The 16,356-nt window shown below is 38.9% G+C and overlaps 1 protein-coding gene across 6 annotated transcripts in view; it reads right to left on the bottom strand.

The window, feature by feature from the left end:
• HMCN1 (hemicentin 1) overlaps positions 1 to 16,356 on the bottom strand; it is a 183,195-nt gene that overhangs the window by 49,524 nt on the left and 117,315 nt on the right. For 5 of the 6 annotated variants that reach the window (XM_048945082.1, XM_048945081.1, XM_048945086.1 and 2 more), the window contains exons 46-56: positions 15,858 to 16,025; positions 12,946 to 13,059; positions 9,198 to 9,284; positions 8,587 to 8,778; positions 7,712 to 7,885; positions 6,454 to 6,567; positions 5,002 to 5,147; positions 3,288 to 3,438; positions 2,348 to 2,551; positions 1,459 to 1,572; positions 462 to 649 (exon numbers count right to left, since the gene is read on the bottom strand). In XM_048945082.1, the coding sequence (XP_048801039.1) occupies positions 462 to 649; positions 1,459 to 1,572; positions 2,348 to 2,551; positions 3,288 to 3,438; positions 5,002 to 5,147; positions 6,454 to 6,567; positions 7,712 to 7,885; positions 8,587 to 8,778; positions 9,198 to 9,284; positions 12,946 to 13,059; positions 15,858 to 16,025 (1,652 nt within the window). The remainder of the gene's footprint in view (positions 1 to 461; positions 650 to 1,458; positions 1,573 to 2,347; positions 2,552 to 3,287; positions 3,439 to 5,001; positions 5,148 to 6,453; positions 6,568 to 7,711; positions 7,886 to 8,586; positions 8,779 to 9,197; positions 9,285 to 12,945; positions 13,060 to 15,857; positions 16,026 to 16,356) is intronic. The other variant, XM_048945083.1, reaches the window with a different exon arrangement.

Raw genomic sequence — 16,356 nt, forward strand, 5'->3', positions numbered from 1 at the left:
TGAACACATAAAATTGTAGGAACTCTCCAGAGACCCCCTTGAGGCATTTGGGGCTTACAAGGTTTACTTCATCTGTTTTTTTTTTAATTTTTAGTTTTTTGTTTTGTTTTGTTTTGTTCTCCTAAGACCCTTGCAGTATTTAGAAGTCTATCTGAGAACTGATGCAACTTCCACTGATACTACTGCTTTCAGGATCTCTTCTCTAAGTCTGTGCATCTCAAACCTCCAAAAAAGACAATGTTCTATCTTTCACATTAAGTACACTGAAAATCAATAACAAAACTACTATTCATGAGATATTTGAAATAAGAATATATATTCTACATTGTTTTTATTTTTTCTTGTATATTATAGCCCTATGTCATGCTATGAAAACAGAGAGAATTTTGGGTTTTTTTTGTCCTTATCGGTGATTTTCATTTGTAATGCTAAACATCACTTGAAGATTCACTTAGAGATACCTGCAATCTTCTTCCATTGGACAAAAAGCTATGTTTGTCATCTTGTGCTAGGAGATGGCCATCCTTCTGCCAGGTGATGCTTGGAGATGGAGTGCCGCTCGTGACACAGTCCATCACCGCGACCTTGTTCCCAAACACATTCACTTCTTCAGGCAGATCACCATCTGCTCCACTGATGGATGGTGGCACTACAAAAGAGCAACACACTGTAAGAATGCTGTGACTCAGCATATCCCTGTGGAATTCTTTCTAAGATATCAGAGCCTGTGTTTGCAGAAGGAAATAGTAAAACTCTCAGTGAATATACTGAAAGATATTAAAATCCCAAGAATTGTTCAACTAGAATGAGCCAAGGGACCGCAGGAGAAGTATGTTTATTCACAGCAGTCATAAAGAAGAGGGGAAAACTTATCTTCCAGCCGGTCAGTCAAGTTTTTTGAGCCCAGAATAAAGGAGTATTTACAAGGAGAATCCTCCTAACAGTAACTTAGTGCTCTCAGTGACTGCTATAGAAAAAAAAGGTACAGAAACAAGCATTTCTTAAGGCAAAAACCTCAATTATATCAACAGACAGTGCAAGCAACTTAAAAAAGCTTTCTGTGCAATATTTCTAAATAGAGCAAAATAGATCATACAGAGAAGACTCTGCGGACATTCAGTTTATCGGAATCATCAACTCCCTTCTGACTGAGTTCTGACTGAGAGTTTTGCAGACATTTTAGAAAATCATGATGAAAATCAGGGAAAAGTCTAGTATAGTCAGATTTTTTAACTGGAAACTGGGTAGGGAACAAAAGAAATCAAGATAAAAACAGGGCTTTGATATACACTTCTCTTTACAGTCAAGTGTGATAGTACTATTGCAATTCACTTCTTACCACAATAACCCAGAAGCATACAAAAATAGCAACATTACCACCATTTTCATGTCACTCTATTTCTACAAAATTAATATCTTACATAAATACATCAGAATAAGAAAAGCAGGAAAGCTCACAGAGCACGCGGACATCGTAATGAAAGGAATCCTCTCCAGCTTCATTTACTGCCACACACATGTATCTCCCAGCATCTTCAGCCTGTGCCCGTGGAATCTGTAACACGCGACCTCCTGGAAGGACAATGCATTCAAGATTTACATTTAAAATCATGCAGTTTCCATCATTTCTATAAGATGTTACACTAGCAACCTGAGCAAGCAAATTTATGAATGGTCAGCATTTGTCGTGAAATAGAAGTAGTTAAGGACTTTTATTTCCCAGCTATTTTCTCTATTGGCAGATACTTGGAATTCAGGAATGTTCATACTGAAATGTTAGAAAAGGGTAATTGATTCCACGGGAAAAGAATGATGTTCCTCAGTAATAAGCAGTCAGACATTGTCCCCACCACAGCACTTCTTTACACACTCCATCCAAAACCATCCTTTGCATAGAAAGGCCTCCCTTTTTGTGCTCTCAGGCATTGTAAGTAACTCTCTTTCTTTTCCACCTGAGGTTAAGTAAGAATTCAAGGTCTTTCTGCTATTGTAATATTTTTATGCCTCTGTCCCTAGTTTAGAGGCTTTTCTACTTAAACTGTAATTAAAGAAATCAGGAACACATCAGAGAGAAAATACCATTCTATTTAGTTTCAACACAATGCTCATATTCACACTATTTTAGGGACAATGATTTAAATGCATATAGAAAACAGTTTGCTTAAGTCTGAGCACTGAAAAGAAGATTCTCCAATCAATAAAGTCTAAAAGAACATTAACACAATGTGATGAATGGAAAAAGTTATTACCTTAACACAATGTGATGAATGGAAAAAGTTATTACCATGTAATTGCTAGTACTAACACCATTTCTTGAGGTCTTGGTGTGACATACTCAAATACTCACCTGGCAATATCAGTATTTTATCGCTAGAGCTCAGAGGATAGCCATCTTTATACCATGTAAGAACTGGAGGAGGAACAGCATCAGTCTCACAGTACAGTGAAAGGGGATTGTTGACAATCACATCTTTATTTTCTCCACCTCTTCCTGTATCTAACACATTACCAGCTTCCCATCCTCTGTAAGGCTTTTGGAAACTAGGAGGAACTTTGATCAAGGATGGAAAAAGTCAGAATTTTACAGCAGAAATTACTAGTTAGGAATTCAAGAGATGAAAAACAGTCAGTTGTTAAATAGCCGTAATAAAAATTAATTGTATTAGATTAACCTCCCCCATCTGGATATCCCAAGAAATTTATAGTTTTTTTCATCAGAATGAAAAATTGAGCAATCCACTGAAATTTTTCTGAAGGCTAATAAATAACAATGTAAAAGGATCTGATAACAATAAACAGAGGGTATTAATCAACATTAGTTAACTATTATTTAGTAAACTATTTGGTTTCAACTTAGTTCTAATTTTGTCTGAATTTTGAGAAAGGACTAATGATTGTCTTCTTGTATTTACATGCTGTGTAAGTACATGGGATGCTTATGTCTTGGACCTGTAAGTACTCAATACAGGTAATAAAATATGACATCTTATTGTAAGCTAGTCTTTTTTATGTAATTGAGAGGAAGATCAGTTATGATGTCATTCCACTAATTTCGGAGGAACTGTATATGTCACAACTCCTGAAAGAATCAAATCTCACATTTCTTATAGCTGAACAAAATGTATGTGTAAAAAAATCACACAGAACACAAGGATTGAATCAGACAAGGAAGGTCTAAACACAAAATTATAAATAATTTCAGCATCCTAGGACAGTAAAAAAAAAATTCTCAGACTACCAAAAAAAAAAAAAAAAAAAGGGCATTTTATTAGCTAAACTCTGTTTACCTTGTATATGTATATCAAATTCTACTTCATCCTCTCCAACAATATTGGATGCCAGGCAAATGTACCGTCCTGTATCTGAAATCTGAGTCTCTGTAATCTGCAGAGTATGGCCATTGGCTCGGATAACGACACGATCATCTGGTTTAAGAGGCTGTAATGTAATTTTACATATAAATTATTAACGTGCAAATTATAAATTAGAAGTAGTCATACTTGTGGGAATAGTATGACATTACCTCTCTTGGTCAAATTCAGATTGTTTCAAAATCCTTCCTAAGGCATTATGCTGGCAGTAAGAACATCGTTTTTGTTATTCCCTCTGCTTTGGCATCACCAAAATCAGAACATCTTTCAATTCCTTAATGCTGCCAGCAAGGTCCACTTTCAATAAGTACAAAGGAAGAAGCTGCTTAGGACATCACCTAGGGCATGGTCTCAAGCCAGATGTTCTTGGGATGACATCCTTGGCCACAGATAGTGCAGGGGAAGGAATGCTTCAGCAAACCCAGTTTTTCTCTCATCTGTCCCTCCTACATCATGACAGAAAACAGGTTTCTGCAAGCTGTACAGCCTGACCTAGCTTGTCCTACAGTGATGTGACTACAAAGGTCTGCTGCCTAGGGAGGACATGGCACGAACATAAAACTCAAAGATATGCACAGGATTAGTGGTCCTGTCCCTACAAGTTCCATCCCACATGACAGCAAGGATGACAGCACACAGTCTGTATCTCTCAGCAATGAAAATGGAATGTGCTAGGGAGTCAGCTCACAATACGTTGCCTGCCAAGGACAATTCAGACCACGGATGTGAATGAAAGCCCTTTTCCAGAGTGGCCATAGGAAGAAGCTGCTGGAGGATCCATTGCTTTGGCGGCGGCAGCAAGTTGCTTAAGGCCTCTGTCCTTTTTGAGGCCTGCACAGTTATCATTGGCAACAGAAATAGCACACCCAGAGGAACTGAGAATTCCAGCAGATGATCAGACTAGGCAGAGTACAGAAGTAGCCTCCCCTGTGACACCAGGTTGTTTCTTCTGCACACTCAATAAATTCAGAGAGCTGTTCCCACTGCAGAGATGCATCTGCCTGCCACACAAGGGCCTGCCAAAAGTCAAGGAAGAGCTGCTCTGTTCTCTTTTCTTGGCACTGTTTTTGTGGCACTGTTTTTGTTAATTACAGCCAATTTATAGCACGTCCTAAAACTGCTTGTTCAGGGTGAGATCGCTGAGAAGGCTGTGTGTGGCAGGAGCTTAAGGAGCCCTGCCAACACCCAGTGGGAGGCTGTCTGCAAACTTGTGCAAGGGCAGCACTGTGAGGAACCAAATGCAGGGCTGCTCTGCAACAAGGCTTTGGGGAACCCAAGCAAGAGCAAAGCCACATGTGGAAACGCTACAGGGTGCTGCTTTTGGGCAGGGTGCTCTCTCCTCAATACACAGGCAACAGCGGGCCCTAGAAAAGCCAGCTCTGCAGTTTCCATTGCACTATCAAGCACCCCAAAACAGAAATGACCATTTGGCACTGTTGGCAGAGATCCGGCCAACAGCAAACAAGATGTGAGGTGTGATTCCACCAGCAGGAGCAGAGCAGAGATGAATTCCCGCTGACTACAGTAGTAAAGGTAAGCCTTATTTTAAAGGCTCACTAAAGGTGATAATAAAACTGCGGTTTTTCTGTAGGAAAGCCACCCACTAGAAGTAAATAAGGTTGTGACTTGCCCGTCCATCCTTGTACCAGCTGATGGCAGCAGCAGGAACGGCATGTGCTTCACACTCCAGAGTAAGACTGTGGTTGATTTTGATCTTCATCTCCTTAGGGGAGAGACCCATCCCTGGGACACCCCTTCTGTTAATGGTGGGTGGAACTGCATAGAACAGGGCGGGGAGAGAGACTTTCTTAAGGGACTGTCTTATGCAGCACTTCAAAATTAACTGGGCAAAGGGAAAATCCAGACAATAACTTGAGGAAAGCAAGTGCATTCCCCTTGTAATCTGCCTCTTCCCCACAGTTGACCAAAGGCTGCCTTCAACATTTTCCAACATGGAAAGTTACCAGAGCCTTACCTAGCCACAGTACTTTGTTACATGTTTGGCTTGAGTTCTACAAAGCTCAGTGTGCTGCAGGCATTATAAAGCACTTCAATGGAAACTAATGTTCTCAGAAACATATGTTTGAACTGAAGTCCACACTTAGGTGGTTAAAACTCAACATTTCTATTCCACTGAAACCTCAATGTTGCACAATCTTGTTTCTTTCTGAATCAGAATGAACACAGAGCATTTCAAAATTCTTAACCAATCCCATACCCTGGTCTCAGAATATCTTTTAATTTACTATAAATGTTGTCAAAGCATTTTCCATTCTTTTTTTCAGTGGGAAATTTTAAATTCTCCCTAACGCAGACAGTACTGTAAAAACTGACAGTTGGAATGGCATTGGCAGGGAGCTGGGTGGGGATATTGCTATATTGTTGGATTTCAATTATGAACTCTCTTCTCATTATTCCAAGTCCAGGGGGGCCTTATTAAGAACTGCATGTAATTAAAATAACAGTAGAGTTGCTGTAAGGGCGCAAATCAAGCTCCAATTCAAACTGTAGAGTTAGCAAATTCAAAGAGCGAGAGAGATGAGAAGCCATGCTTGACTGAGTCTATAATGAAAAGCTTGAACATTAAAACATAATATTAAGCACAGATGCCCAGATTACAGAGTGCTGTCAGGAAGGCTTGAATGGGAGAGCTTTTGTGCATATACTAAAATCTCCTGCTTTACTTTACTCAAGGAAGTTTTCCATTAGAATCTAGGGGTCCCCTCTCCATCTGTTTTTCTAAAACACTTTCAGCTTTCAGAATCTCTGCTCAGTCTCTGCTCAAATGTGCTGCATTTGTCTGATTAACCATGACCACGATCATAACCAGAAACATTTCAACAGAAACTGAAGTGCATCATTTCTTAAACATCTTCCCCTGGATGGTACACAGATTTTTGGCCCAAGAACAGCACTTGTAAAGGATACAACAGCTACATTTTTTAGTGCCTGTCCTAAAGCAGTATCACGAGCAAATGCAGTTGCTTCCTAAAATAACTAAGATAAATCCTTTTGTACACCAGGACAGGTAACACAGTGAAAAGAATGCAAAAAGCAATTAACACTGAAAGCATTTCCTTACTGTAGACTTTCACTTCATAGTGTTTCAAAGTTTCTCCAGCCTCGTTTGTGGCTATGCAGGTATATCTCGCAGCACTGTCCTTCTGAGCACTTAGAATCTGCAGGGTTCGACCACCTGCCAAAAAAGATCACTCCTTAATGGCACCTAAGTTACATTTGTGCTGGCCTATTATTTAAATGATTTTGCAGCATATTTCCAATCCCCTGGATTAATCCCCTGCAATAAATTGTGAGTGCATAATCTCCAGGAGAATTTTGGATCAAAACTCCTGTTGTTCACAGGCTTTTGGAAAAGTTGTTAAAATTGATTTTTCAAAAAAAAAACTTCTTGAAGATGTTTAGACAGAAAGGAGTGACTTAGGATTCTGCACTTCATTCACAGGAAAAGGAAAGCTAGCTTTAGCACTGAGACAAAAAAGGGCAGACTGTTCAACAGAAAGTGTGTCTGAACTGCATTTCTGTTTGTAGCCACGCATTCTGGTGTAGCATTTCATACAACAGAGATCCATAACTTCCTCCAGAGAACAGACAAAAGCAACAGCCGCAATGCAACAGAGTTTTAAAATGAACAATCAGTCAGATATAAGACTTCAGGTGACTTCTACAACACCGACACCATCATCTGCCTTTCCACAGATTTTGACTGTTTATGATTTAGATTGCCTGAATTCTCAGTGATGAATCACTATTTAATTTTGCTGCAGCTCTTTTCACACTGCAATCCTAGTAATTGTCGCCCCTTTTCTCACTATCAATACCAGCACCACTCCTCCCCTGAATGGCTGCAGTTAATAATGCTAAAGTACTTGTTCATCTACATTACTTCCATATTTCAAGTCAAGATCTTTCCTTTCCTCCACATCCTAGGTGCACGAGGTAACAATTACTCCACAAATTAGAAATGGCAAACTAATAACTACATGGAAAAAAATGCCACTTCATTCTTTTTCACTAGCTTAGTTGTTTTACTCTCACTCCATCTAGTTTATTTCCATTATTTACATTCATTAGTAACTGCAATGAACTTATTTGCCATCATTTATCTCCACAGAACAACAGGATGAATACCTGAATTAAAACAAAATACAAGTAATGAGTCAGTTAATTGTGAAGCACTTAAAGAATGGAGTTGGAAGTGTAAAAACACTACAAACATTGCACATTATAGAAATACAGCCTTTGATTTATCAAAAAAAAGTTATGTGACAGTCAGTAAGCAATAGAATTGTTATTTATCAACAAAAACAAACAACAATTACCTGGCAAAATGTGGATATTTCTGTTTGATTCTAAAAGATTACCATCTTTCAGCCAGGTTATTGTAGCTGGAGGATACGAATAAGCCTCACAAACAAGAGATGTTGGACTGCTGAGGATAACAGTGACCTCTTCTGCACTTCCACGGCTATCTGCACCCACAATGGTAGGAGGCACTAGGAGCAACGAAATCATTAACCAGAGGAAGGATCCTCTCAAAAGCCATTTTTCTGTTCAGTCTAGAGATCTGGTTTCTGCCTCAGGTAGCTGGGAGGCATTTCTAGCAGGTGCAGTGAGACCCACGACCAGGCAACATTCATCCGGTCTCACATTTTGTCCTAAAGTCAATGGTCAGTCCATGCCAGTGAAATTCATACACCCCTAGCTCTTGTCAAACACAAGTCACCAGGAAGCTAGCCACTTCTTGCACAGTAGCTGGCAGTCACTGCCTGATGATCCTCTGAGCAGCAGAACTGGGAGGTATGTGCTCAGGAAATGAGGATGAGGAAAACAAACTCGCTATTGTTTGCATTTGGTTATGCAAGAATCATCATGAAAGAAAGCAAACTGCAGATGGTTGGAGTTTTTACAAAAAGAAAACAATTGAGAAGTACTCTTCATATACTCCTTCCTTGAATCACAACAAGCCCACGTACAGTCCTGCTCATTCCACACAGATCACATCCTTTTACAACTCTGCATGTTCGAGCTCTATACTGGTTAAAGAACAGAATGCTGTTTCTACTGACCTATCACAATTTATCACTTATTCTGACAACTACTTTAATTAAAAGACTACACAATCCCAAGGTGATTATTTTTTGAAATTTTTTTTCCTGAAAATAATATTCTGCAAGATCCTGTCTATCTGTCTTACCAAGTACATTAAGACTGTAACTTCTGCTCTTCTCTCCAGCTGTATTGGATGCAACACAAGTGTATCTCCCTGTGTCTGAGACTTGAGCAGTGGTAATTTGCAGTAAACGTCCATTGGACAGAAACTTGTGATCTTTGTCCTCCATTAAAGGCTGCCCATTCTTTATCCAGGTGATCAGTGGTACAGGATTCCCTGAAGTAATAAATAAATAAATAAATAAATAAATAAATTGCAAATATTAGCTGCTGCATAGCTCCAAGGATATTCCAAGGTTTCTTAAAAAAGAAAAATATACAACTTTGAATGTGTTTTTAAAATGTGTTCTTCAGGGAGATGTTCTGGAATACATATTGTACAGTCCTTGAACCTCCTGAAGAAATATATATATCCTCTTAAATTCTACAGGGCTTTAGAGAAGAAATGTACATCATCTCTTGTTTTCATTTGTTGCAACCTTCACAACAAGATGTACCTATTCCTGCCACACACAGGAAGGCTGAACCTGAAATTTAGACATTCCACTCAAGTGAAAATTGTACTCAGAACAGTTTTCACTTGTGAAAACTGAGATCACAGGATGAGTGAAAGTAAGTAATATTGTGTACTTTTACCTATCACTTTGCATGTTAATGTAACATTGTTCTTCTCTTTCACTTTCACATCTTCCTGCTTATTTTCATCCACAATCCCTGGAGGCACTGGAATCAGATAAGGAGACAACACCAGCAAGTATTATTTACAAACAATTTAAACACAGCAAAGGTTTATTCATGCTCTATGTGTCAGCATATACTTCTCTTAAGGACATAAACCGACAAATGACCCGTATCTACCAGAAACAAGTCCAGATGTGAGACAGAATAGAGTTGGCCTGCTAGGACAACAACTGTACTATATAACAACTATATATATCTCTGTTCTGCACCCCTTAACATACTGGTCCATCAGTAGGACAAGAGAGGACTACAGACCTTGAATGGACTCACCTGACCACCTCCTGTCTTGAGAGCTAGAGAGAGATTCAGGGTGCCATTCATGAGTTTCTGAGTATGGTCAGTAAGGCAGTGGTGATAAACATTTGTATGTGAGGCTAGGTTTAATTTTATGCCGGTAAACTGGTAGGTTTTATATGTTTGTAAGCAAATTCTTTCACTCACATTAAGCAGCAAGTGATTCATTTGCTCAAAACAATGTGCTTAAGTTTAACAGTTGTTGGTTTCCCAATATTAATTGAAAGCATTCATCTAGAACTCTAGGGAAATAATTGATTAAAAAAAATTTGGACAGAAAAAGCTTGTCTGCTCACACACAACGTATTTTTTACTTACCAGCACACTCAAAGCAATACAACAGATTACCAACAAGGGGATGAATAAAGGCATAAATAAGTTTGAATCAAATACAGCTGCCATACAGTCAGCTGAACACACTACATGATTCTAAAGGCATTCTGCTACAGTATAAATCACTTGTCTCTGAGAAAATAAAAGATAAAACCACATAATGAAAATACTTATCCACATCCCAAACAGCTGTGTAAAAGAAACCTCTTATTGTGTGACTGACCACTTGGTGACATGCTTCCAAAGAATCCTGGTCACTAGGACTATGTGGACTAACGGTTACTGGACGACAGGGGCCAGACTGTCAGTGTGCTGGCAAGGAGTCTCTCAGACATACAAACCTTCAGATCAAACATTTATTTCAAAGTAGAGGCATTTGTAGATTCAAGACAAAGTAAGATGGCACCAAAAATGAAGTAGACATGAAGTGCTATGCAATGAAAAGGAGGTCTGTAATTCTAAGAAAGCAACCCAATCTCCAAGAGACTTTGGAAATCTTTATAACAAACCTGCTGGACTACACATACAGACAGTACTCCTAAATAACCCTAAAAAAAGCAAACTTTTAGCCTAGATAGAAGGCCCATTAAGAGAGGAAGAAAAATGCATTCAATGCATCATGACCTACCAGTAGCCTGGAAGTAAAGGTTTTGATAAACAAGAATCACTATAATATGCAAATTCATTCTCAGCAGTGAAAACTAAAACGCTACATCGAATCTTCCACTCAAATACAAGCTAGAGTGAAGAATTAAAAATAAGAGATGCTTAGAATTTCACTTGATGATTGGGATGGCAAAGGTGCTACTTCAGATAGGTTGGTGAGAGCAGCAGTAGCAGAACATTGCATGCAGGAAGATGTGGCCAGTACTGGCACTCTTATCAACTTCTGATGCAGTTCTGACCAAATTCCCTGCTGTGACAATATAAGCAATGCAATACAGACTTGGATAAATATTCTAGTGCTCAAACACAACAAGACAAAGATACATCAATGGGCGGTAGAATTAGACGGGAGAAAAATATAATCTAAGATCATAAAGGTCAGGATATATGTCTGTCGAGAAGTTATTGATCATAAATAAACAGAGCAACTCATCGCTTCAGCCCCACAATAATGCAGGAGGTTGTCAGCATATTAATTTCAGATTAAGACAAGGTCACAGCAAATGTTCTGCAAATACAGAAGTACTAGGATAATTACACCATGCTCGCCTGAAAACTGTCTTGTCTGTTGCACTTCCTACCCTAATTCAGATAACACTGTGATATCTCTGTATGGTTCTTATTTACAAGGAGCTGGTGAATATTCTGTGTCACCATCAGGCCACATTCCTGTAACTTTCCTCTAGAAAGACAAATAAATTTTGGGGGGAGAGAGGGAGGGGAGGGGGGAGGAGATTGAACAATGGAATTTTTCACTTAGCCCACTTGAAATCACATTCACATAGCATTTTTCTTCAAGGCAAACAAGCCCTATACAAAATCCATGCAAGAGAAATTCCTAGAACCCTCATGAACACCCTGCTACTAAAACACTCCAACAAAAACAGTACAACAACGAATGCTTTTCAGTGTTTATCCATTTCTTCCATGCTGCCAGACTTACATTTCCATAAGCTCACCCAATAAAGATGAATTAACATGAATGTAAATTATCATATACAGAAGGCAAGAGAAACTGGTAACACTCAGCACCTTTCAGACAAAAAACAACTTTAGGCAAATTATGTATGACAACGCTGCAAGACTCTTTCTATCAGTCCTGGCACTTATTGATAGAAATAATAAATAGCTACTAAACCAAAGAGCAGTCTTTTCTGTGGGAGAAAAAAAATAAAAAAATAAATAATGTGATGCAATTAGACATTAAAGGTTCTGAACAGCCATCTAAAAAGCCCGCTGAGCTTCCATAACAGGTGAGGATCAGATATCACACTTATGTGCTTTACAATACCAATCAGAGATCTGTTTTCCAAGATTCCAGCTCTAGCATTTAATTTCCATGTAAGTCCTGGATTTTCCTTCAAATCTTTGTTGCAACAGATTACTGCCATCACACAACTCAGCTGCACACTTTATACCCAGTGCTGCGTAATAGCGCTGGTCTTAATTCATGAGTATTATCACATGTGGTTGCATCCTTCTGCTTTCAAGCATGAGGTACAGGAAATTCACAGATTTAGTTCAATGTGGCTATCTTGGGCTTTTGACTTTAAACCAGTTTAAGGTTTAGATTGCATGTAAGGGGGAAGTTCTTTACTATGAGAGTGGTGAGTTGCTGGAACAGCTGCCCAGGGAGGCTGTGGATGCCTCATCCCAGGAGGTGTTCAAAGTCAGGTTGGATGGGGTCCTGGGCAACCTAATCTAGTACCAAATCTGGAGGTTGATTACCCTGCCTGTGGGGAGGTTGGAGCTTGATGATCCTTGGGGTCCCTCCCAACCTAAGCCATTCTGTGACTCTATGATTCATGTCATCTTCCTTTCAGAAGAGCGGTGAACCAGCAGGGAACTGACCTGGCTGAGAACAAACCTGGCCAGGAAGAAAAACAGAAAACTCACTTTTCCTATAATGCAATTCACTTTGTTTATTCCATCCAAGGGATAGTGAAGCTACGAGCAACAAGAACTTGAAGAGAAGGTGGGAGTCTGGCTGCCAGTATCACCCAAACTTTGATGAGACTGAAATAGCAACCTAACTGAAGCCAGAGATACATTAACGTAGCACCTGAAGAAGCAACAAACCACCAAAACATACACAGTTCCCAGTCATTCTTAGTTATGTCTGAAGAATCCTAAATTTTAAGAACTTCTTAAAATTTTTAAAAATACAGCAAATCCACAAATGGAAGCATCCTAACTTTATAACCTCATTTTCTAATCATGTTATTAGACACACTTCTTTCCCCCTAAGGGTATATGTTTTGGCATACACATTTTTAAAACACCAGCAAAGTATACAGGACATTTCTTTACATTTTCTTCTTCTACTGTAGCAAAACTATCACATTCTTACCTAGAACAGAAAGGTAAAAATCCTTCCTCACTTCTCCTGCAGTGTTGGTCACCACACACGTATAGTGCCCTCCATCTGATACAGTCGTATGTACGAAACGAAGTGTTCTACCCCCTGAGGCCAAAAATGCACAATTATTAGAGCCCTGAAATACACTTCCCAATATCCAACTGTATGTACTAGTTCTAATTCTGTTTCGTTAAAATTTACAGCCATATTCTCTTCTTCATTAATGTGCTTAGTCTTGTTGAACAAACAGTAAAAGAAACTGACAGACCTAACTCCTGCTCCTTTCATTTTTGTCTCTCTGCTTCAATCCTCAGTACTTATAGATTTGTATTTAACATTCATAACACTATTTTTTCTATTCAGTAACTTCCAAATTACCTTGACGTATCCCTTCCTTTTTTTCCCTTTTTTTTAATGTGCAAGTGAACTTTGATGCATTCACACATCTGTCAAGAATTTATGCAGGAAGAAGTCAACAGACCAACTTGAAATCGCTGAAAACCTTGAGATACATTTACAGAGAGCATGCAGAGAAAATCCAACCTGCTATAGACAGGTCCCTCAAACTGCACATAAATTTGTCAGAGGTATACATAAAACTCTTCAGATTGGTGCACACGCTTTGCACACAGAAGGGAGGATTTGTGCTCACACTTCTATATAGAAAACTGTCACAAAATCCAGTGTCTAAGTAAGCAGGACTTTCACTTATGTGAATATTTTACTGTACTGAGAATCCAGGTGACTACAGAGAAAAAATAATTAAGAGGGTAAGCACAAAAATAAAGCTATTTTATAAACAAATGCATATAATTTTTAAGTATGCTTGATCAGAGGACCAAAAACATTTGAGTCTTTGATTCTTTTTTGGCAGAGGAACAGCAAAACAAGCATCAATGAGCATTTAAGTGTAAAAGCAAATGTGGCCAACCTTCAGCTTTTTCCAGTCTCTCATCAGCTGTTCTCATACTAGCAATCATTACCACACAGGACATCACATCTGAACGTCTGCAGACTTCTACAGGATCTCATAATCAGGATGTATCCCAGAAATTTACATTCCTGGCCTTGTGCTTTGAAGGAAAAAACTGCTTAACCTGGTTGGTGGATGTGCCTCCACTCAAGAAATCACACCTGCTGGAGGGAGTACTGTGCAACCGAGGAATGATTTCTCTTGCACTCTCATTTCACACTGATCCCTTTTCCCATGCACACCCCAACCAAAGCCATGTAAGATGCAAAACAAAGAAGAAAAAAGCTACCTGCTTTTTCATACACTTGCACACCCAGAGCTCCAGTGCCGAGGCAGGATACGACTCTCCACATTTGGCTACAATTTAATAAAAGTGTCTCTCCTTCCTAAAGCTAGCTCTGCAAGAATTGCAGATGTGGTGGCATAGTTAAACTTTTTCTTTTTTTTCCAAAAGGGACTACATGAAGCATCTTCAAAAGCAAACACCAGCATAGTATCTCAATTATCAGACTCACAGTTGACAGCAGTGTGTCCACACATTCAAATCATCTGCAACGCCAAATATTTTTTCAATCAACAGAAATGAAATCTTACTTTGGCAGAGTAATGCTTTACCTCTCAGCATTAGTCAAAGAGGGTTTTTTGTTTTTCTTTACAGGCACAAAGTCTCAAATGCCATGTTGGTCCCAGATCACTACCACAAGGTGTAGTTTTCTGAAGAACTATACAAAAGCACAAAGTTTGCAGGAAAACAAAGCACCAAGTTCTGGTCTGTTTCCCGGTGTAGCTAACATCCAGAGGCAATAACATTTTTTTGTGTCTCATTCTTCCTGACTCTGGAGTGGTGGTTGATACTAGTGTGGATGTAGAAAACAACAGGCAGAACAGGGACATTGAAGCCCAGAAGACATGATTTTTGTTGATGGCAACTGTGCACCGAAAGGAATGAGTACCAACTAAAATGGCCAGGATTGTACAAACATCACCCACCCCTTTCTCCACAATTAAAAAAGTAGGAAATAGGACTACTTGCCATGTCAAAAGCTACAGTGATGGAAAAAATGCTGACAAATTCCAGCTTGAAATTCAATCTTAGTTGAGCTTCAATGTACCTTTTAGTTTCTCTATCTTTCTGACAGTTTTCTCATATTCTATATAGGATAGTTTGGTAGCTACAGTGGAGTATTGGAATATGAGATTTCTAGCTGTGAGTGGTACATCCAAAATCAAAGAATCATTTCAGTTGTTGTCCATACATCTCAGTTGTAGACAAATACTTAATTACTTCTATACAGTCCATAAGGCTGAGCCCCAGACACAAGATGTCAATGTAAAATGTATTGCCTGCTTGGTACACATCTTCCATTTTGTAATCTCAAGTGCTGCTAACTCCATTTCCTACTGTAAAGATAAAGCTCTAACAAAACTGCAGCTGCCAGTCAAGTACTCTCATTTCCTTACAGTACTGCCAGAAATGATGGTTAACAGGAACAGGTACTGAGCCCTTCCTGTTTCAGATATTTCTTGTCAAATGCTACTTGTCATAAAAGACATCCATACTAGTTCTTAGTAGGTGAAGCTGGCTTAAAAAACTAGGTCCCTATGAATCATATCTGTTTTCCCCATCGCGAATGAAAAGATGTCATTATCTGATGCATTCCGGGATATACATACTGGACTGACATACAGTAACAGCCAGAAATATGGCTTAATTCCATGCCACAGACCGAACAGTTACCACACTTCCAACTCACACATGTAGCATTTGGTAACAACTTTCCCAGTGTACATGAGCTATTTACCAGGTGCTGCAACCAATTTGGGTTACTAAGTCAAGCTTTTTGTGTGTGTGCAATGCTCGCACTGTGGAAGGGCCTTCGCTGCACTCCCTTTTTAAAAAAATAGCTACAGCTTTAAATGTGTGCTGTACCTGAGAGGATTCGCACCGAGGTGTTTGAAGTGATAGGCCATCCATTCTTGAGCCACATTATTGATGGCAAGGGAATTCCTGAGGCTTCACAAACTAGAGAGATGGGATTCTTCTCCACAGTGCTGATGTTCTCGGGCAATTGAAGGTCACCAGCAATACTTGGGGGAACTATAGAAAAAGAAGAAAGAAAAGTCACACTGCAAAACAAATGAAAGTTAATTTTCAATTATACAAATTTCAATTTCAAGCTCTCAAAATATTTTGTCAACCAGGTAAAGATAAGCTTGGCAAGTGAGGAGCTACAAAACTGTCCTGAAAAAAACTGAAAAAAAATTCTTAAATTGATAAGTATTTTTTTCTGTGCAACAATGTGGAAAAAAAATTAATTCTATGAGTACTACTATATAGTAATATATAGTTTATTTATATATACCAAATACCAGTTTGTAGTAGTTCTATCCATTACACATTAAGTAAAATTTCCAGTATTGAATGAAAC

Source organism: Lagopus muta, chromosome 5, assembly GCF_023343835.1.
Source record: "Lagopus muta isolate bLagMut1 chromosome 5, bLagMut1 primary, whole genome shotgun sequence".
Lineage (NCBI taxonomy): Eukaryota > Metazoa > Chordata > Aves > Galliformes > Phasianidae > Lagopus > Lagopus muta.